Source organism: Solanum stenotomum, chromosome 8 (assembly GCF_019186545.1).
Source record: "Solanum stenotomum isolate F172 chromosome 8, ASM1918654v1, whole genome shotgun sequence".
Lineage (NCBI taxonomy): Eukaryota > Viridiplantae > Streptophyta > Magnoliopsida > Solanales > Solanaceae > Solanum > Solanum stenotomum.
In genome coordinates, this window is record NC_064289.1 from 36,516,440 (window position 1) to 36,540,023 (window position 23,584).

Here is a 23,584-nt window from a genome sequence, read left to right on the forward strand (position 1 = left end):
TTGATTTTCTTGCAAGATCGATTTGTGTCCATCTAGTGTTGACACTTAGCTCAATTAATGACAAGTAGTTCATGAGTCATGTCAAAGAATCCTTAGAATTGCAGAGTTTGATACATAGAAAAGAGTTCAATCTCACAAGTTACAGTTCAATGTAAGCCTCTTACATCGATTTTTAAGTAATGTAGGTAGATATTCTAAAACATGTGAACACACATTTCCTTTATTGATCATTGAATTTGCAGAAACTAAGTGTTGTGACTGGAAATGGAGAAAAAGAGTTTAGGGACAATATTACCACTTCTTTGAAATATAACTTGTAAATTGAACAACATTGCAACAGTTTCAATAATATTACCAAAGCAATTTGAATGATAGATTTTGGGGAAATTCCTATCCACCTCAGTCTGCCCATTTTGAACTGAAAGCAATTCCAAAAGCCAAAAAAGTTAAACATAAACTAAAGTGAAATGTCCCAGGTGAAAGATAAATAACAATTTGTATGTTTAGTTGGTGTTAGCTATTCTTATTTGAATATACTTTATATTTTAGTAGTTTTAACGTTTGTTCGACATTGTGAAAGACTATTTGGATTAAGCCTTATGTTAAGATAACTTTGTTTGATATATCTGCTCGACATTGTGACATTATTTTGCACTACTTTGTTTTAATCTTTATATTTAATTGATATAGATGGTAGATAAATACAAGGGTAAATCAAAAAAATCCGCTAATCCAAAAAAGAAATTTAAGGCCAATGCTATGAGAAGGCCCACTGGGGTCGTGATATCTGATGAGCCCTCTTGAGTTAATATTTCAGAAAGAGCCTCAGTTTCAACTACTCACTCGACACACCAGTCACATAATGCCTCTACTCATGTGGCTCCACAATCTGGTTATACTATATCTACACCCACTGTGTTACCTAGTTCAGGTTAGCAAACATTGCAGGGATATTCACATCTTGGTCATGGGTCTAACATACCATCAGCTAGTGCTAGTCAGTGCAATAGTTTGAATACTAGTAGTGGATCAATTGGACTTTCCAATCTTCACCTTGAATCCAATGGCTCAGAGCCTAATACTCCCACCACCCAACACTCAGATGCACATGGTCCTCAGCCAGGCGATAGAGACAATTTTTGGAGACTCGTCATCGAGCCATTAGGATACAAGTATGATTTAATTATGTTTCATCTTTCATTTATCTATTTATATTTTAATTGATTGATTATTTTTTGTTTACTCTACTTCGTCAATGAACGTGTATTTCAGCTTACGTCCGGATGTGGGTATGTCAAAGATTATTTTAAAGTGCATCGGAACTCACTATAATGGTGTGTATCCGAATTGGAGTTCGATTCCACTTAACACCCAAGGGCAAATGTTCAATGAATTTAAGGTAATAATATATATATATTAAATTCACATCATATACATTTAAATTCTCTAGTCATTTGAACAATAAATATTTAGTAATTTTTTATTACAGAAATATTATGTATGGGCTCCCGAACACGAGGATGACGTTCAAGTGAACTTCAAGCTTAAAGCTTCAAAGTTGCTTTCTAGCACATTTTGTGATTGTCGAAGAGAAAACAGAATTCCTAACTTTATGTTACCGGATCGATTGGCTCTGTTACTGAAACATTGGAGTACTTATGAAAAATTTAAAAAGAGGAGTGAGATTGGAAAGATGGCTCGCGCATCAGAAAAGGGAGGCTCTTTGCACACTGGTGGAGCTATTAGCCAGGTTACTAGGAAGGAAAGAATGGGATACTTTCTTAATTTAGTAAAATAATTTTTTTCTTTTTTGATAAGTACTTTTTGGAGATTAATGAGATCTAATTCTATATATGTTATTTGCAGGAAAAAGAGTTGGGTAGGCCGGTAGCTGTACCAGAGATGTTCAAGGTTACTCACGTCAAGAAGAGTACGAACCCCACAGAAGAAGAAAGATGGATTGAGCCACGTACTCAAGAGACATATGTAAGAACTCCATTCAAACTAATATTTTTTTCTTTTCCTTGTATATATTACATTCTTATTCGTAGAGTTCTTTGTTTAAATTACAGGATAGGTATATACGAATATCTCAGGAATATCGTAGTACTCTACCTCTTGAGAGTCAGAACAGACCATTAACACAAGAAGAAAACGAGAATCTTTGGAAACAGAGTGCTGGTGAACCGATTAGAGGTTCAGTCTACGACTATCCAGAAAAGACGTATCAGAAGAAGAAGAAGTCTTGGTATTGTGGTTCATCATCCTCAAGCTTTGATGGCGGGGATAGAGAGACAATATCTGCAATGGAGAGTAAGATAGCTTATCTCAATGTCGAGCTTGCTGCTATAGCTGAAAGAGAGAAGAAGAGAGAGGAGGAGATTGCGGCAGCAAAGGAGGTAGAGAACAAGAGGTATGCAGCGCTTCAGGCCCAACTAACTTTTTTTTTTAATCAGGAAATATTCTTCCTCCATGTCCTGCCAGCAGTGATGGATCTGATCAAGAGGGTGGTGAGAATGATAAGTCTGATAAGGAAAGTGAGGGTGATGAGAATGGTAAGTCTGATAAGGAGAGTGAGGGTGATGAGGAGTAGTTGTATCTATTTGACATTTTAGACTTCTATATTTTTGGATTTGTTTAATTTGATCGTATTTTAGTTTATTTTGAAGTTGGATGAAGTTTATTTTGAAATAGTTTAATGTATATGTTGAAAATATTGTGTTGTTTTGGTTGATGAAGTTTATTTGGCTTTGTGTTGTTTTGGTTGGATGAAGTTTATTTGGCTTTGGGTTGTTTTGGTTAGATGAATTTTATTTGGCTTTGGGTTGTTTTGGTTGGATGAAGCTTATTTGGCTTTGGGTTGTTTTGGTATAAAAATATGCAGGTGGGCAAGTAAAAATTGCAGCAATTTGCTGCCTGTTTTGCAGCAGAAAATCGACCTCCGGAGGTTGGAATTTCAAAAATTAAAAGTAAAAATACCGACCTCCAGAGGTCAGAATTTCAACATTACAAAAATTAAAATATCGACCTCTGGAGGTCGGAATTTCAAAAATAGAAAATTAAAATACCGACCTCCGGAGGTCAGAATTTCAACATTACAAAAATAAAAATACCGACCTCCGGTGGTTAGAATTTCAACATTACAAAAATAAAAATATCGACCTCCGGAGGTCAGAATTTCAACATTATAAAAATAAAAATACCGACCTCCGAAGGTCAAAATTTCAACATTACAAAAATAAAAATACCGACCTCCAGAGGTCAGAATTTCAACATTACAAAAATAAAAAATACTGACCTCCGGAGGTCAGAATTTCAAAACTAAAAAAATAAAAATACCGACCTCCGGAGGTCAGAATTTCAACATTACAAAAATAAAAATACCGACCTCCGGAGGTCAGAATTTCAACATTACTAAAATAAAAATACCGACCTCCGGAGGTCAGAATTTCAACATTACAGAAATAAAAATACCGACCTCCGGAGGTCAGAATCTCAAAATGCAAAAATAAAAATACCGACCTCCAGAGGTCGGAATTTTAAAAAAATGAATATTCCGACATAAAATAAAAACCGACCTCTAGAGGTCGGTATTGAATAGCGACCAAGCTTTTTCCGACCTAAGCTGGGATGTCTGTTTTAGGTCGGTATTTCAGAGAATATCGACCTCCGAAGGTCGGTATTTGTAGGTCGATATTCACTGTTTTTTTAGTAGTGTTAGTTAGTTATTAAGCCAGTTAAGTCAATTAGGAATTACTTAAGTCTTACAAAATTTAACAAATAATTTAGTCAGTCACATTAGTAAACATAAGGCAGTCACCTTGTTAGTAAATAACACAAATTAATTAGTCATTAAGTCACATTAGAATTAAAGTAAGTTAATTAGTCATTAAATCACATTTAGTAAGTCATATAAGTAAGTCAATTAGTCACATTAGTAAGCATAAGGCAGTCACATTGTTAGTAAATAACACAAGTAAGTTACAATAAGAAATAAGAAAGTTATAGGTCACATTAGTTAGTAAGCATAAGGCAGTGACATAGTTAGTAGTCACATTAGGATTAAAGTAAGTTAATTAGTCATTAAGTCACATTTAGTAATTAGTCATATAAGTAAGTCAGTCAGTCACATTAGTTAGTTATTAAGTCAATTAGGAATTAGTTAGCAAGTCACAGTCACATAGAAAGTTAGTAAGTCACAGTCACATAGTAAGTTAGCAAGTCACAGCCACATAGTAAGCCATATAAGAAAGTTACCTTAGTTAGTTAGTAAGTCACAATTAGTAATTCATATAAGTAAGCAGCATTTCTTAGTTATTAAGTGACAAAAATTAGACTTGGGAATTATTTAACAAGTAACTCAATTAGTAAGTCAGTCACAAGTTAGTTAATAAGTACTCACAAATGAACTAACTAAAATAATATTAAACTAGTGATCCCTCTTAAAGTATGTGAGATAATTAGACACTACTAATTAACAATTAAACAAGTGGTCCTACTGTTAGAATGAAATTAATAACAACTATCAATTATTTCTTATGGACCTATAACATAAAGGCATGAAGAAAGGGCATAAAGACAAAGAAATAGAATAAAGAAAGGGGAGACAATATGAAACAAAAGGAACAGAAAATGACACTACCAACCCAACACATCTAAACACAAACAAAAAAAAAACAATTCTTTAACATAAAAGCCTAACAAACCGCATAAAAAGACTCTAAAGTGAAACCCTAGAAAATGAAGTTCATTTGAGCAGATAAAAGTGAACAAACCCCTACATTTTCACTATAAAAAGCATATTCTACACAATAATTAAAGAAAGAAGTGAAAATCAAAACACAACAACATATTTCTTTACTACCTACGAATGAAAATCGAAAACAAAAAAACAATATATGTGAAATGAACAGCGTGAAATCGTGGGTACCTTTGACTGGATCTTAGTGATATGATGAACACACGATGAATCAACGAACACGCGGTGAAATCGACCAACAAACTATGGAATCACGAACTTTACTGATAAAGGCTAGGGTTTGTGAGATATGAAAGTGACTTAGGATATTTGAGTCTTTTAATTTTGACTTAGTATATTTTAGATACAAATCAGGTGGTGGGTTATGGGGCGGGTTCTTAGTTTATGGGTTAAAAGCAATGGTCAATTGGGTAGTTGCTTAGGAGTTAGCCACGTTGTTGCTCCCAATTGCACACACAAGTGTACGCAGTCGCGCAAGTAATATAGTGGCTCTTAAAAGAACCGGATTATCGAACCCAAAGAAGTTGTCAATTAACCATTTACTAAATTATACTAATTCTAATTATTTATTTAAGGGAGGATTTCAGAAGATGAATATATATTAACTAAACTAAAAATTAAGATAAAATAACTAAAAAGCAATTAATTAAGAAAAGATATATGTTTACACAATCAATGAATGAATCAATCTAGGATTATGATTTAACTAACAATCATGTTTAGCATCAATTTCATCAACTTATTTGATTATCTAGTTATTGATTCACGGGGTTGATAATATAGTCATGGTCTCCCGACCTCTAACCGTCTACCACAATTGACAGCCTAACTACATTGTTGAGCTGGGATAAACTGGACCGACTATGGAGCATTATGTTGTCTTCCCGTATTTGAGCCAAGCAAGGTACCTAGGTATATCCCTATCCTAGACACAAATCAGTTCAAGTGATATGCAAGAAAATATCATGCTCCTTATATTCCACATTCTATCCCTCTATTCTCTCCGAGTTCAAGAGTAGACAATATATTTATCTCTAGTCACAATTAGTAATTCATATAAGTAATTTGTATTTCTTAGTTAGAATGAAATTAATAACAACTATCAATTATTTCTTATGGACCTACAACATAAAGGCATGAAGAAAGGGCATAAAGACAAAGAAATGGAATAAAGAAAGGGGAGACAATCTGAAACAAAAGGAACAGAAAATGACACTACCAACCCAACACATCTAAACACAAACAAAAAAAAAAAATTCTTTAACATAAAGCCTAACAAACCGCATAAAAAGACTCTAAAGTGAAACCCTAGAAAACGAAGTTCATTTGAGCAGATAAAAATGAACAAACCCTAACATTTTCATTATATATTCTACACAAAATTAAAGAAACAAGTGAAAATCAAAACACAACAGCACATTTCTTTACTACCTATGAATGAAAATAAAAAACAGAAAAACAATATATGTGAAATGAACAGCGTGAAATCATGGGTAACTTTGACGGGATCTTAGTGATATGACGAACACACAATGAATCGACGAACACGCAGTGGAATCGACCAACAAACTATGGAATCACGAACTTTACTGATGAAGGCTAGGGTTGGTGAGATACGAAAGTGACTTAGGATATTTGGGTCTTTTAATTTTGACTTAGTATATTTTAGATACAAATCGGGTGGGTTATGGGGCGGGTTCCTAGTTTATGGGTTAAAAGAAATGATTAACCGGGTAGTTGCTTAGGAGTTAGCCACGTGTACAGAATGAGAATGTCGTTAGTGAGAGGAGCATATGTGCAACGATAATTGTACGACAGGGGCTAAGATGGACGAAAAGTATAACAAAGGGCATAGACGTACCATTTATCAAAGTTTGAGGGTATATTTATCCTTTTTCCTTATTTTAAATGGGTAAAAATGAGTTATCCAATGAATAATATGGATAAATATGGATATATACACATATTATTATAGGGATCATGTTAAAACCTTCAAAAGCAAAAATCTCTTACCCACTCTTCACCCCCTCCAACCCACAAAAAAAAAACCTTTTAAATTTATTTTCTTAAGAAAATTAAAATATTTTATCACCCCCACCCCTATTCCGGCCCCAACCCCTTACCTGCCCACCCCCACCCCAACCCCAACCCCAACGCCTCAAAAAACTAAATTTATTTTTATAAATTAAATTTATTCTTACTACTCCAACCCCAACGTCTCAAAAATTATTTTTTTTTTAATTAGATTTATTTCTTACTACTCCATTTTTTTTTAAAAAAAATTATCTTTTACTACTCCGACCCCCCACCCCCTACCAGCCTCTTCCCAAAAGATCAATTTGTTTTTCAAAATTTTTAAAGATTTTTTTCCTTATCCCTACCCCTACCCCGACCACCTACACCTCAAAAAAGATTTATTAATGTCACTTTTCTTTTCTTTTATAAATGAGTCTCATTACCATTTTCAAATGGGTAATATGAGTTTGTACCTATTTTAAATAATTTGGGTACCCAACTCATTTAAGCTGGGTAATTTGAATGGATACCCATATAATTTATTCATTCTGTCATCCCTAATCACACCGATCTTGCCCTAGTGGTGTATAATAGTAATATATATCATAGTCTTTGAGTAACCCAAACCATCCAAGCTGCTTCAAATTCAAGTTTTTCTATTTGAAAATGTAGTTTAGGTTACGATGAATATGAATACCTCACAATGCACACTTTATAAGTATTGCTTTCACACATTCAAGACAAGTGTCAACTCCATGTCTTGAGTGGAGTAGTTCTCATGCATCTTAAGTTATGTAGACGAATCAAAACACATCCCAAATCGATATGTGGAACATCATATTACACAACATAACACTTAGATCCTAATGATAATTAATGTCAAAACTGACACCATGGTCAATATAGTTTTGAGCTTTTGAAAGCTCACACTCACACGATTACCTGGATAGAACACCTTTTTGTGTCAAGCATGTGAATGATTTCAGTATAACCAAAATTCCTTTATGAACTACCTACAATAACTTGTCAGGCCTAAGACACTCTAAGTTTCTGTAGGTGTAGTCGGTTTGGACTAACTGTGAGAAAACTTTAATCTTCTTCGAATCAACTCTAATACCCTTATTACTTACCATGTGACCCAAGAAAGATATTGTATCCAACATAAATTCACACTTGAATAACTTAGCATACAACTTTTGATCCTTCAAAACCTTAAGCATCATCTTCAAGTACTGTAGTTCATGTTTTTCCCTGCGAAAGATATATTAAAATATTGTCAAAAAATCCAAGTACGATTTGAACACGTAATTCATCAAGTTCATAAATATTGTCAGTGCATTAGTCAAACCAAATGATATAACATAGAGCTCATAGTGCCCATATAGGCTAAAAGTTGTCTTGGGAATATCTGGAGCTATAATCTTCAAGTTGTGGTAACTCTATCTCAAATCAATCGTTGAAAAGACCGAACCACTCTATAGCTGATAAAAAAGATCATCAATACAAGGAAAATAATATTTATTCTTGATTGTAACATTTTTAGTTGCGTATATTCAATACGCATGACATGCATTGTGCAATCCTTCTTATTCACAAATATGACAAGCGCACCCTAGATAAGACACTCAATCTATTAATTCTTTACTCAATAAATCCTGTAATTGTTCCTTCAACTTCCTCAACTCAACACGCGCTACATTATATATGGAGAAATAGAAATTAATTGAGTATCCAATCTAAAATCAATTCTTAAGTCAATACCCTTACTAGAGCTGTCAATATGGACTGATCCACCCCATCCAGGCTAACCCATACAAGCTTTGAAATTTTACAGGCTAGGCCGAGCTAGCCCATTTTTTTGTGTGAGCTAGAAAATGGTCGGCCCAGCCCATAAGTACATGGGCTACGAGCTTTGTCGGGCCAACCCTCTTTTTTTAAAAGTATATTTTTTATAATTTTTTAATTAAATTATAATTTAAAAATATTATAATAAATATCAACAAAAAAATATTACATGGTGTTAGTGTTACTACTTGTTAATCAAATCTACAAATAAAATTATCTTTATAATATATATTAAGTTTGATTTCAAGTAAAACAATAAATAGCTAAATAGAAATATTAATTCAATTGTTTTCCAATGATCATAATAAAAAATAAAAACTATGACAACATTACATAGGTTACGACCTATGTAGTGATTCCCTAGAAATTTAGGAAAATTTTATTTTATGTAGTACATATTTTATAAACATAATTTATATTTAAATTGTAATATTTCAAACTTTTAATAGATTTTGAGTTTAGACTCTTGTTATTTTTAATACTCTATTTTATTTTTATTTTTTTAATTAATTTTTATTTAACCCACGGGCCGGCTCTATCCATATTTCTCAAGCCCCACAAATCGGCAGACTTATTCAGGCCGGGCTAAAAAACCCTTTTCTTAAATGGCCTGGGCTCCAAAAATCGTAGTCCAGGCCTATTAAATCACGGGTTAAGCCAGGCCGGCCCTACGGTCCTAGTCCATATTGATGGCTCTAACCCTTATCGTGAGGAATACCAGAAAAATTAGTAGGAAAACTATTATGAAACTCCCCAACTATAGGCACAGAGTCATGCAATTAGTTTGCTTACCGGGGTTGGATAAGTGTTATAGATTATTATTTTTGGATTGTGACATATATATATATAGAGAGAGAGAGAAAATTTAAGTTGTATAATACTTTAAACGAAAAAAAGAACAAGGAATAACTAATACAAAAATTAATAATACATGGATAAGAATATTAAAGTTAGAAATTTATCCTTTGAAGAGCAAGAATGGAGATGTTGCTCACTGCTAGGCTCTTCCTATTCTCAATCTATTAGAGATAAATAAAATTAGTTAATTGAACTGTCGAAATATCGAAGGTATAATAAACAAATATTTTATTTTAATATAATATATAATAATTTAATACAATAAACCAAACATTGTAAAAAATATATTCATGCATTATAATCTCTAAGTTACATATTTCATAAGTAATTCCTACATTACCTATATCTATATATATAACTCTAACCTACTAATTTTTCTACATGTGTGTTGCACGTGATTATCGATTTAGAAAATATTTGTTATAGTTAATAGTATTTTTTATTTAAGCGAACATTTGAATAATAAGCTTTGCACAAAATAATATTGCAAATTCTTTTGTGAATGTTCAATGTGGATCATCATATATCTCTTATTTATGCGAACCTATGAAGATGGTCAATGAAAAAATTTATTAGATAAATGCAATAATGTATATATTTATTTCAATTTGATGAGGTACAATCATATAATTAGCCGTATCTCACTAATATTACCTTATAAATGATATTTGTTGTGTATTTTTCTTATCATCTAACTAGGTGTGCTTTGCACGTGTATTCCACGTTAAACTGTTTAGATATGATATGAACATGTGAAGAGAACAACTACATTTTCTTTTTTAGAACTATTTTGTATATTAATTTTTATTTTATAAGTTATAACATAATATATGACATTGTTGTCTCTCATATTTGACTTCTTGATTGATGGTGTACATAAATCAAAGATAGTTATTAACTGAGAAAGGTTTCGTTTTTTTTACAGGAAAAACTAATAATTAAAATTAAAAAAATATATATTCTATCTGTGAAATTATATATATAATCAAATGTTGATCTTACATCTAAGAAAGATATAGTCATTTACTTGTAGACAATTTTTAATTTATTCAACCAAGTATGATTCGTTCAAGGAAAAATAACAATATCGTGTTATCACATATATTGGGGCAGTATAATAATATGAAAAATTATTGGTGAAAAGTTAATATAAGGAATGATGAAAGATAGAAATAACTAATCTAATAACTATGAGGATTTATAATATTATAACTAAAGAATGTAAAAGAGTGTGAATAACGTTTGCAATAATTAGTAATAACTAAGAGAATTTATAATTTTATAGCTAAAGAATTAATGTGCAATAGTTGAATTTGTAATAAATTTTAATTAATGTTACTATTTTTCATAGTTATTAGATTTTAATTTAGGGTAGGGACAAAATGAAAATGTTTATTCCATATTACTGAATATAAAATTATTTTGTAAATAAGAAATTTTAAATAATTGATATATATTCACGTATTTTTACGTTTGTCGTGATTTTTTTTAAAAAAAGAACTCGGAACATTTTAAAATAATATATTTTGAAGTTAGAAGATCTTGTTAACTTGATAATAACTCATAAAAATATTTATCTCATAAAAATTAGCTATTAAATAAATAATAAAAATAAACTAATACAAACTTCACATGACGTTATCACAAGTCATATGATCTTTTCTTTGTCTAAAATACTGAAAAATTAAGAAATAATAAATCAGTAAAACAAAAGGGCAATTAATGTTTATATAGTAATAACTATTTTGAAGAAAACTTCATGACAATCTAAATCACATAAGTAGCATTGTTAAATAAAATCATTCTTTTGTCTTGAGCATTAAAAAAATAAATCGTGATAATTCTCTAACTCTTGAGAAGTTTAATAATTTAGGAAAACGATATTCAGAAGCATTTATCTACATCACAAGAGAAATTGTTAAAAAACAAATGAATTTAGACTACATCATGTTAACTTCATATATTAGAACATTACATACTAATGTATATATTAAGCAAACAAATAATTATCATATCATCAGAATTATTTTCCTCAAGTACTCGAGGTTAAGAAATATATCCTCTCAAGATAGATCGATTTATTTCATCAGAATAGTTGTACCTCATATTCTGCTAAACTTCGAACTCACTCAACGATAATAAATCACACGAAATTTTCAAAAAATGCAAGAAGAGTAGAAGATTAAAAAAAATTGTGGGTCAAAAATGAGAGGAAACCCTCTATTTATAGTCAATAAAGGATAGCATGAACAAGTGTTTTTTTGTGTCTTATCTGAAAAGTCATGACCTTTCCGAGAAGTCAACCTTTGGAAAAGTCACACCTTATTGAAAAGTCACAACTCTTTGGAAAAGTCACAACTCATCGAAATATCTCAACCCTTTGAAAAAAGTCACAACTCATCGAAAATCACAACCCTTTTTAAAAAGTCATAACTTATCGAAAAAATCACAACTCATCGAAAAAGTCACAACCTAAGCTAGGGATATTATAGTAATTTAACATTATATGTTGTTCAGGTAATATAGATATAGTGAAGCACAGTTTTAGTTGTTTACAGTGAGATAAATCAATGGAAAACTAAAGATGGTCAATCAAGGAAATTAAAGACCTTGAGAGATGAAGAAAATGTTGATGACTCTTTTCATCAAATTAATTAAGTTTTTGTAGGTTAAGTTACATGATAACTTTACTAGTAATGTAGGTATTCAATAAAATAATTCATGTATTTACAAGAAAATGTAATTAGTTATATAGAAGTTGTGACAATTGTGAGGCAATTTTAATTAGCATAATACATAAACATGACCATTAACTTGACTTCAGCTGACAACTATGATCTTTAACTTCAAATATGCACAAATAAACACTTAAACTCGTATAAAATTGAACATATAGACACAATCGTCCGGTATGGCGTCCTACATGACAATTTTATGTCCTACGTATATTATGTCACGTAGGACACGTGTGCCAACTTGTACAATTTTTATACAAATTTAAGTGTCTAGTTATGCACACCCCAAAGTTGGGGCATAGATGTCAGCTGAAGCCAAGTTAAATGACATATTTATGTATTATGCCAATTTAATTTTACTTTCTTTACAATGAACAATTTACATGTAAGAACTGATGTGATTAGCATCCAAACACCCTGCTAGCACTTTTCTTATGCATAGATGGAGTTAGAAGCTCCATTGTATAGCTACCAAAATCGATCCTTGTTAACGCTCAAGTATCCAGACATGACTTTCCCTCCGGTATTCCTCATACCGTCTATGAGGAAACACCATGTCGATCCCAATGCTCCAATGAAGAAATCGGCTTCACTTGCCAACAAAAAATTAACAAGAGGATAATTCGTGCTCGTCTCCCTCCCAAGACTGGCTTCATAAGTTGCCATTGTCATGTTACCCGTTTGGCGTGTCACATTTGTGTAGTAAAACGTCCAATGAGGGTACAGTCTTGATTGATCTACAACTTCCTGTTATGTTGAACATGTGTGATTATGACAATCAGGGTGAAAAACTACCCGGCCAAGTATGAGAAAAGTGAGATATACCTGCATTTCTGTCGAAAGCCAGATGCTCTTAAGATTAGGGAAGTGCTTTCTTATCCGCTCAGCAAGATGCATGTATTCTTTGAACCCAACAACTATCATCTCACATGCCTTGTCGCCCATTCGAACATGCATGCTCAACATTGGCCTAGGACTCCAAGGTTTATGACTTGACCATACAAAACTTTCGATGTCATGTTTGGCCGCCTTGTCTACTCCCTGAGAAAGAAAATGACAAAAAGATCTTTTTAATCATAAAGAATCACATTGAAACATCATAAACGATCGATTTTCTACTTCTCCATGTGAACAAACAAGACTAAGGATTGTCACAAATGTAAAGATGGAATGGACATAGGGAAATAGAAGAAATCTATATTAAATTGATTGACAAACGAGGATAACCATAAACTCTATCACAATTCACAATTGGATGAACAAGTAATAGCCCTGATGAAGATAGATCTTCTAGTCAAGAAGAGATCATGAATAGAGTTTGCTACCTCAGGAAAATCTCTAAATTGACTTTCAAGAACCATTCTCGCTGCTTCCCAGCCAAATGCTGCATGCCGTGCTTGGTTTAGCAAGTTACATGTGTACTCAGTCTGAAACCGCATTAGGTAGCGCACTGCCTGGAGAAGATATAGAAATCATGAAAAACATATGCGAATGCACTAGAAAAAGCAACAGGCATCTACTACCTGAGCACGCCACCACCTCCTATCCATTTTGCGATGATAAGCAATTAAACTTCCATTAATATCTGTTGTTGGCTGCAAATAACTCCAAGGTTTTCCCCATGACCTGAAATTGAGATGCTATCAGTTGCATAAATTATATAATACTTTATCCATAGTTGCTATTGCAGGGTGTATATTTATTTTCAAGATGGCGTCTGTAATAGCTTTACCTGGGAGTGTGTCCAGACCATATCTCTTTAGACGTATAGTTTTCTTTTATCGTTATGATCCCTTTTTCCCATGCTTCTTTTTGTTTCATGAGCTCAAAAGCACGATCTCTGCATTCAGGAGATGTTTCTGGAAAGAAGTAGCAAGACCAACTGGAGCGTGATGAACCTATGAAGGCAATATTGATAGAATTTCATGCCAATAGCCATATACACATACATAAAGTAGCATATCAATATCATGTATCAACTTCAAAATACATTAAGGAAGAAGCTCCATAGTCTTACTTAACACTGCATATTTTAATGTTTGTTTAGAGACCAATCAATTTTTGAGGTTTAACAACAAAACAGGACGTATGCTATAGAATCAAACTAATAGGAAAGTTATCACTTTTTGGTGCTCTCAAATCTCCTGTGGTTTCTACAACTATATTTGGTCAATTGTTGTTGAACTGGATGACCCAAAGGGATATAGAAGTGTAAAGAACATGCAGTGACAGTTAGAACTACCTTTACAACCATTGTGGTCAGCACGGTTATAATAGCTCGTAACAAGAACCCTTTTCTCATTGATTGCTATTGCAAGAAGACCACACATTCCAGCTATCTGTGCACCAATACCGAACCCGGGTATTCTCTCCCAGTCAGCTATCAGAAACTTTACATTTCCATCACTGCAGTTCAAAGGATGTTGATGGAGCCATATGTCACGTTGCACCTTCCTCGTTAAGGGGTAATTCTCTTCATCTGAGCCCTTGATCTGCAATTCATTCTTATATTTGAAATGCTCTTTGGTACTATATTTAACAGTTTTTAATAAGAAAAAATGTCTAGTACAGGTGTTTCTTCATTCTTTTACAAATTGGGTTATGCATAGAAATAATGCATGAAAATAACATACCCAGGGAGGATAAGCTCCTTCAGATACTGTTTGATGTCTATAATATCGAAGCTGTTCATCTTCAGCTGTCCACGGGAAGTTATCTAACTGTCCCTTCCATATAGTCCATGGAGGGAAGCTATCATTTTGAAGTCGGGTATCAAGTCGTTCATTTGTTTCTGCACTTAGCTTGCAGTCCTCCAAGTGAGGTGCTTTTGGTAAGTTGGATTTGCCTTCATTTGCTGATTGATTCACTAAATTACCCCAAGATGAGTAGAGTAATGATACCCTCTCATGTACCCCCAGTGCCAACTTTTCGTGGGAAAAGAACCGCCTTTCTATATTCTTTTGTTTAACATTGCAGTCTCCACCTGTAACAAGGTCAGTACATAAGATTCATTTCTGGTTGTGTACTAATGACAGGAAGATGTAATAATATATTGTTTAGTGCTTAAGAGACGACAATCACAACCAATTTTCTTCTCATTTACTATACTGGGAGTATCTGTAGAGTCACAACACAGGACGTTAATAAAAAACTAGCTTGATTACTGTTTTCTATTGCACTAACTTTAGATTGTAATGACTAGGCAAAATAGTTAAATCCCATAGTTTGATTTAATTTGTCAGCAATCATGCCGCTGCTAATCCAATATCCTATCTATGTCTATGAGATTGGTGTCCTCCTAAGTTGGTCGGACTCGGGTGCCGGTGTCCGATAATCTAGAGGTCCGATCCTTCATTTTTACGATTCGGGGATATAGATGCATTGTATGGATATGAGTACGGGGATTCACCTAAAAATAGAGTTATAAAACCTAAATTATGAGATATTATGTGGAGAAACGTTGAAGGAGATTAAAGGAAAAGGAGTGACATACAAAAGGTATTCCATTTTTCTTCAATTTCAACTTAGATTTTGTATTGATTACAAAAATCATTAACTGTCCAGAGTTTTCCCATTGATTTTGATCAAAGTGCCCAAAATGGGTCACCCGTGTCGACACAGAGTGAAAAATCCAAGCAACTTCGGTGTCCTCTGTTCTCAATAGAAAGGTATGACAACAGTCAAAGTAGAGGCATTAATTGGATTTGAATAAAGATTCAAATAATTCCAAACTTAGGTTGCTTAAAAAACACTTTTGGAACAAAACTGAAACCTTTAATATCATCGAATATATAAGTATAGAACAATCAAGCTAAGCTCCATCATTATCAACAAAAACAAAAACATTGAAAGAGAAGGGAGGAAAAATGATGTCTACTTACTTATTAAGGTTGTTGAAGAAGAAGTGAATGTTGAAATTGGAGATGAAAGTGAAAGGCCACCAAATGAAGCAAGAAATAAAGAAGTGAGACAAACACCAGATAGAAAGCCAAGCACACAAATTTGGCATGGAAATGAGCTTCCTATTTGCAGTGCCCTCTGTGAAACAACTCTTTCAAGAGACCTCTGTTCCATATTTTCTCTTTCCTCAAAAGTTTGAACACACCTCCATGCTACTAATTATTTCTATCAGAAAGAAGAATTGAAAATCAAAACAAATTTCATTAGGCGCTACCAACTTGTGTAGGAATTAATTAGGCGCAGTAATAGTTGTTGTACTTTTGTTCCAACTGCAAGAATAAATCTCATCAGTTTAATAGGCTTAACATCTATGAAGAAAACAGTGATATATAGTTGATGAAGGAATAAATTAATCAACATCATATATATATATATATGGTTTAAAAATGAGAATAACAAAACTTTTATTTACACAAATATATGGTTAAAGCTGAAAGACCAAATGCATTTGATGATACCTGGTGCGATATTCGAGGAGAATCTGTGTAAAATTAAGTCAGTAGACAGTACTCGTTCGTGAGTAACAAATAATTTAGTGGAAGATACAAGACAAATACGTAGAACAACCATGCAAGCAGACACTTGTTTTTGTCTTCTTTTCTGCTGCAAAACATAATTTTATTAGTATAATTAACACAAGCAAGCAAGAAAATAGGTGTTACTCACAAGAAAGGAGGAGATAAAGATAAGCATTTTCAGCTGAATAAAAAAGATGTCATGTGAAAAGTTAGCCCACACACAACAAGACATTATCCAGCTGTAATGGAGTGCCACTCTTATTCACCAAATTCCTGCCTTCCTTCCTTTTTGTTTTATATTACTAATATTCCCTCTCCTTCCTTCCTCTTCACTGTCTATTATTAACTTAACTCGTAAATTAAAAAGTAGTAATTGATAGAACTAATTTTATCAATTCATTCCTATTAGAAAAATGAATAATATTTAATATCAAGATTAAAATAAATACAAAATCATAAATTCTTTCATTGACTTTATAAATTAGATAAATATTATCATTAAATATTTTAAAATAATATATCAAAAAATTAAAAATAGACGGAGAAAGTAATAAATGGAAGTATATATAGATGGGACTCCCACACACACAATGACCGCTGATGGTGATGTCTGCTTTCCAGCAAAAAATCGACGTATTTCATTTTTCTTCTTCTTTTATTTAATAAAAGGGCGTTTGGCTGGACTTGCCTAATTTTGCTCACTTCCTTGGATAGTTCAACTTATATTAATCTCACCTCCTAATTTTGTCTTCCAATTTCCTTTAAAACACACATACAATTTTTTTTATATATATAAACATAAGTTACAAGTTAGAATTTATGATTTTTATTATTTTATTTGAAATTACGAAATTGAACCGAAAATTGAATCAAATCAAATTGAATAAAATCCGACTAATGATTTGATTGACTTGATTTGGTATTGAAAAAAAAAACTCACTATACTTGAGTTGATTGATTTTAACTAAAAAAAAAATCACCATGAGGTCAAACTAATCCGACAATATATATATTAGTTTTAAAATTTATTTTATACATAAAAATATTTACTTTAATATAATTTCTAAATATTTCTTATACTTTTTTTATAATTGTAATCTTTTATCATATTATTTCTAGATTTTGATACTTGAAATTTTGAATGGTCCAATAAATGTTATAATCCATAGTTATTAGTAACTCTAATAAAGCTCGAATCAAAATCAAATCAGTATTGATGGTAACAAAATAAATTAATTCAACACTAAGAGTGACAATAATGTGGAATATTTGTTCTTTAGCTTTACATTGGCTTAAACATTTATGATACTTAACCTAATTTTAAGTTTTCTTTAATATTTAATCATGTACTTAAATACTTATTACTTATTAGACTTATTTTAGCATGTATGAGTACTTTTAAATTATAATCATTTTCATTATGTCTTATTAATTTACAACATTTATTTTATGCATTTTCATTATTATTTTTTGTTGAATATTTTAGTGTCAGCATTGACATCATATTTTGTGTTATTTTCTTAAGAAACACCTTAGATAATTGTATATTGGTAGGACTAAAACAACATTTGGAGCACAAGTTAATTATATATTTTTATAATACTTTATCGAAAAAATCTAAAAAAGATTAAAAAAAAATCGAGGTTGAAAAATCTGAGTTTTATTAGCTTTAGTTCATGAATTTAAAAATTTAACACAAATAATTTGATTTGATATTTAAAAAATCTAAACCAACTCAACCATCTACACCCCTATTCATCTTACTCCAATATTATAAAATATGTAAAATTATTTTACTTAAAACATCTAAAATAAGTCACACACTTCTCTTCTTCTTATTTTTTTTTTAAAAATACTGCTAAGCTAATGCACCAGTGGTGGACTGGTAGGTGGTATAGTTTTAGAAGTATATCATAAAATTTATGTAATTATCAAAACGTGGTATTAAATATAAAATGATATTTAAAATTTCATTGTTTTTAATTACCGAGTGATGTCACCTATTAAGTAGATTTAATTAATAAAAAGATAGTACTACATAAAATAAATTTGAGGGAGTTTATGGTTTGGGGATTTGGTTGCTTATACTCTATTTGTCTTTTCTTTGAGTAAATTTTACGTAATCTCCTTAATCTTTAATAGTTTTAAAAAATAATACTCCCTTCAGCTTTTTTGTGAGTTTTAGGATTATTTTTTTTAAAAAAAAATCTCATAATATCTAAATGAGTAGTCATATAATCATTTTATCCAAATTTATATGATAATTTTTGCTTTTCAAAATTCAAACAATACGAACTTTGATTAATATTTTAAAATACAACTTTAATTATATTGACATAAGAAGAATGGTAACGTATAGTACATATATCTAAATTTTAATATTAAAATATTAAATTGATCTAATTTAATTTAATTTTAAAAATTAATTAAAATAACTTAAAAAAAATGAAAAGTAGTACATAAATTAGGAGGGAAAGAATAATATTATTTTTGTTTATGCTCACAAGTTCAATAAACAAAGTTAAGGTGGAGATAAAAATTTAAGGAATAATTAAAGTAGGAGGTTTCGTACGAATCAATCAAAATAATGCATGCTAGTTGGAGCAATGAGAGCAACAAGTTTTATTTGTCCTAGAGTAAGGATTAAGACAATTTGAAGTCATTTTCTCTTTTTGTTTTTATTTCTCATTTTCTTGATGGGCTATCACAATTTCTAATTAGCTCAACATTTTGAGTTTTACATTGCTCTTCAACTTTATATTATCCTAAATGAAGTTTACCGTTTGAAGTGAGACTTATTTCAATAGTTGAGCAGTTTCATTTCCGATAAACAGAGGCGAACCTATATAGGTAGGTAAAGGTGCACGTGCACCCGTTATCTTTGAAAAGTATAGAATGACACTTTGTACGATTGGTACAAACCGAAGTATTCGCCCTCGCTACCTTGGTTTGAGCCCAACCAGAATCATTTATAAGTTCTAAATTTAAAGGAGGTTTATTAATTTGTAACATTAAAATTGCTAGATAAGGGTTCGAACTCATGATCATTAAGTAGAACAAACCCACCTTGACCATTGAAAGTTTCTCTAATGCTAAATTAAGATAATATTGATACACCAAAGTCTTCAAATTTTGGGTTCGCCTCGACCAATAAATTAAGAATTCGAGTTGATGTTGAAGAATTAATAGAAATACTAGGGAAACAAAAGAAGAAACAAGTTCTTTTTTTGGTATTAGTCTATTAGCTCAAGTTATAACAGATGCCTCCAAATGATCACTAGAAGTGTGTGATGGCTCTAGGTGTTCAGATGGTTGGGATATATGTTATTAATTATGTAATTTGAAATAGTATTTAGTATAGCATAATTATTTTTTTAATTTTAATAAAATTTTAGTAGATCATGTATTCATATGTATATGTATGTCTATAGTAGATGATTTAGTTTATAAAGTTTAGCTTATATATGAAAGATTATTAAATTATTAACTTTTGTAAGTATAAGTTTAGGTTCACAATCTAATATGAAAATTGAACAAAGTGCATAAGATTAAATATTATTTATCTTAATTATGGAAGAGGTATAGTTTTATCTTTTTTGTGCTAATATATTTTGTATGTATTTAACATACTAAGTAGAAATCAGTATTTTAAATTGACATGATAAATAAATTTTCTAGCCCATTAAAAAAATTTATACTCTTAGTCTTGTATAATTAAATTATTACTTCTGTATATTGTGTAATCATTTAAAATTTATTAGATATAAATTCATAAAATTATCCTAATGTCTAAATAAATATTGTGGATTAATATAGTTGAATTAATTATTTAAGTTTAATACATATGGATTTAATTAAAGTCAAATTTCATTGATCTAGTCCATCAAATTAGGTTACAAATGATGAACCTACCTTTTTTAGCTCAATATGGCATCTTATTCTAGAGACCCAATTTGATGTCACATGTCAAATGATGTAGCATGTCAAGTTAAATGAATAAGCAAATAGGATCATGCCACATGTCAAAATGACTTAACATGCATAGCCAAATCAAAGATTAATAAAAATGTGTTACGTATGTACAAGTGACATGTTCCGACCAATTAAGTATCACCATGTCTCTTTAATCTGATTGTCCGAATGAAGTCTGTCCTCATCACATATCTTTCATTCGACAACTATAAATAGGGATGCTCATAATTCACAAAATTCTCCAGAATTCTAACAAAAAGCAGAGAAACTCTGTGGATCAAATGTCATAAATTTCTCAACAAGCTATAAGCTCAAGCATTCAAGTTTAAAACACAACTCAAGATCAAGACCACTAAATTTTCAAAGTGGCTATTTTGCCAACCATCCCTTGATACTTGTCTTTATATATATATATATATATATATATATATATATATATATATAAATAATTTGATTCTCAAAAATACTTTTTTTTAAAAATTAATCAAATACAATTTACTTATCAAAAACACTTTTCAATTGAATTAGCCAAACACAAATTATTATTTTTTAAAAGCACTTTTTTTGAAAAGCTATTTTTTAAAAAATGCTAAAAATAAGCATTTTTTAGCAGTAATAGCAAATAGGCTCTTAATACAGTATTTGGATTCTCTTTCCTAAGTAAAGATAAAGTCCATGTATACTACATAGCAATAGACTAATCTATATATATAATAAATCTAGATATAGAATTGGTGATGTGATACCTCTATATGATCACCATTCATATTTATCTTTTTTCTCTTCTTTTTTTTTTGACATTTTCTCTTTTTCTTTGACAATTTCTATAATTTTAAAATAAAAAAACTCTAATTGTATCTTGATTATTAGATTTAATAATGGACAACTGAAAAGACAACTCACATAAATGAAAAAAGACTAATGGCAAAACTAAAAAATGATAATTAATCTATAGAATAGATTATGAAGGAATGAAAACTGAAAAGGCAAATATTAATGTGATAAATTCATCAAACAATGACCATATAAATATATTACGAATAAGAAGAGGCTCACACAAGTTACGAGGTAAAAATGATTTGTGGTTGTTGGGTATCAATGTTGTGTCCAAAAAAATTCGTTCAAAATCAACAAACAATTGAAAGTAATTGTTGCGTTCAAAAGGAAATTCTGCATATTGAAAGTTGGCGTATACTCTGATTTCAATGTATTTTTTTTAAGTGCGTATTTTAATGGAATATTGATTTTGAATTTGGTAAAATAAACGTTGAGATGTATGTCTCTCTTCTATTCTTCATTTATCAATTTATTTGGCATTATATGTCTTGAAATATTTAAATTTAATAAAAAAAAAATTATGATGCATGTGTTAATGAAGTCACCATTGCCTCTTGATTTTGCTTTTATAGAATCGATTTATCTGAAATGAAGATTATACGAATAACTTTGTAATAACAATTTTATTTGTAAAAGAGAGGTTGTTCGACTAAGGCCTAATATATATTTCATCGTTTTAGATTTAATGCAGCAATTCTTTGATTTAGTCTCTTTTTTTTTCATATATGTATTTGTCTTATATATATTAGTCTTCACATATTTATGTTTTGCTTACTATAATTCTCTCTCTCTCTTTATATATATATATATATATATATACATATATATAAAAGTAGTTTCATAACATAATATCTTTAACTAATCTATCTATATAATTATTGTCACGACCCAACCCACTGGGTCGTGCAGGCACCTACATACTATCGCCTGAGTAGGAGAACTCTCACACCCAACAATTAAAACATGTGGAAATTTGAAATAATGGAAATAAATATAATAATATGATTTTTTTAAAAAACAATATCCTTTAGACACAATCCAAACTTGTAAGGAAAATTAACAACACCCAAGGGTCTAGTCTAAACAGGTACAAGAGCTACTAAGAGTACAGACTGACATATTAGACAAAAGACACAGCTCCCACCATACGGAAGGAAGAGTAGAAGCTGCTGGAGAGTTCTTCATCTTCATCTAAGAGAACATCAACAACTTGTATCCAGACTATGTCGAAAAGATATAGCAAGAGTAGTATCAGTACAAAACACATGTACTGGTAGGCATCACCGGTCAACCCGACGCCCACCACATAACATAAGAAACCAACTAGTAGAAATATACAATAGACCACTCGCTTCTCCACCTTTACCCTTTCTTAAAATACCCCCAAATTACACTAGGTTCTTGATCATAGCCTAACCATTCTAACACATTAACAAATCCTCAATTACCACTACAAGCATCCCAACTATCCGCTCACGTCATACCCTTACTTCCTTGTCACGTTACTCAACCATGGTCGCATAGTACATTACGTCACGCTTTCTAACCACTAAACACAATTACCTTACTCCAAGTGAATTCCACCTAAGCACTTACTTCACGTACCCTACCTCTGCTTCTCGTCATTACGACACACGAACAACCCTTGCTATCCATTATTCGCCCCTTGAACACTTTACCCTTCCACTATATCTAACAAGTTCACTTAACACAAGGAACAATCAAGTATAAACCGTCCTAACGTATATCCACTAAGTGCAACCTATATAAGTCAACACAACCATATAGTCACAGGCATATATCGAACATGTACCACATTATCAACATTTACGAACAACGAACATCTTCATATTTCTCAAGCTACACAGTTATGCATATCATTGGTCCTCTTATGGAACCCATTTCGAAACAGTTAGCATATCGGAACATGGTACCCGATCCAATAATTATGCCGGAATGTGGCAACCGATCCCATAGTTATGCCAGAACGTGGAAACCGATTCAAGTTAGTTATGGCGGAACGTGGCAACCGATCCAAGTTAGTTATGCCGGAACGTGGAAATCGATCCATTCCCCACACTACA

The 23,584-nt window shown here is 31.4% G+C and overlaps 2 protein-coding genes across 7 annotated transcripts in view; both read right to left on the reverse strand.

Moving 5' to 3' along the window:
* LOC125873377 (vacuolar protein sorting-associated protein 27) overlaps positions 1-23,584 on the reverse strand; it is a 1,193,133-nt gene that overhangs the window by 295,318 nt on the left and 874,231 nt on the right. The gene's annotated exons all lie outside the window — the stretch shown is intronic.
* Positions 12,197-23,584, reverse strand: part of LOC125873368 (uncharacterized) — a 414,450-nt gene continuing 403,062 nt past the window's right edge. For 3 of the 6 annotated variants that reach the window (XM_049554290.1, XM_049554289.1, XM_049554287.1), the window contains exons 2-9: positions 16,095-16,294; positions 14,847-15,196; positions 14,456-14,705; positions 13,946-14,111; positions 13,737-13,839; positions 13,539-13,667; positions 13,039-13,254; positions 12,197-12,960 (exon numbers count right to left, since the gene is read on the reverse strand). In XM_049554290.1, the coding sequence (XP_049410247.1) occupies positions 12,682-12,960; positions 13,039-13,254; positions 13,539-13,667; positions 13,737-13,839; positions 13,946-14,111; positions 14,456-14,705; positions 14,847-15,196; positions 16,095-16,287 (1,686 nt within the window). In that variant the 5' untranslated portion in view covers positions 16,288-16,294 and the 3' untranslated portion in view covers positions 12,197-12,681. Of the gene's footprint in view, positions 12,961-13,038; positions 13,255-13,538; positions 13,668-13,736; positions 13,840-13,945; positions 14,112-14,455; positions 14,706-14,846; positions 15,197-16,094; positions 16,451-16,631; positions 16,829-23,584 lie in introns of those variants that run through there. The other 3 variants (XM_049554286.1, XM_049554291.1, XM_049554285.1) reach the window with 3 other exon arrangements.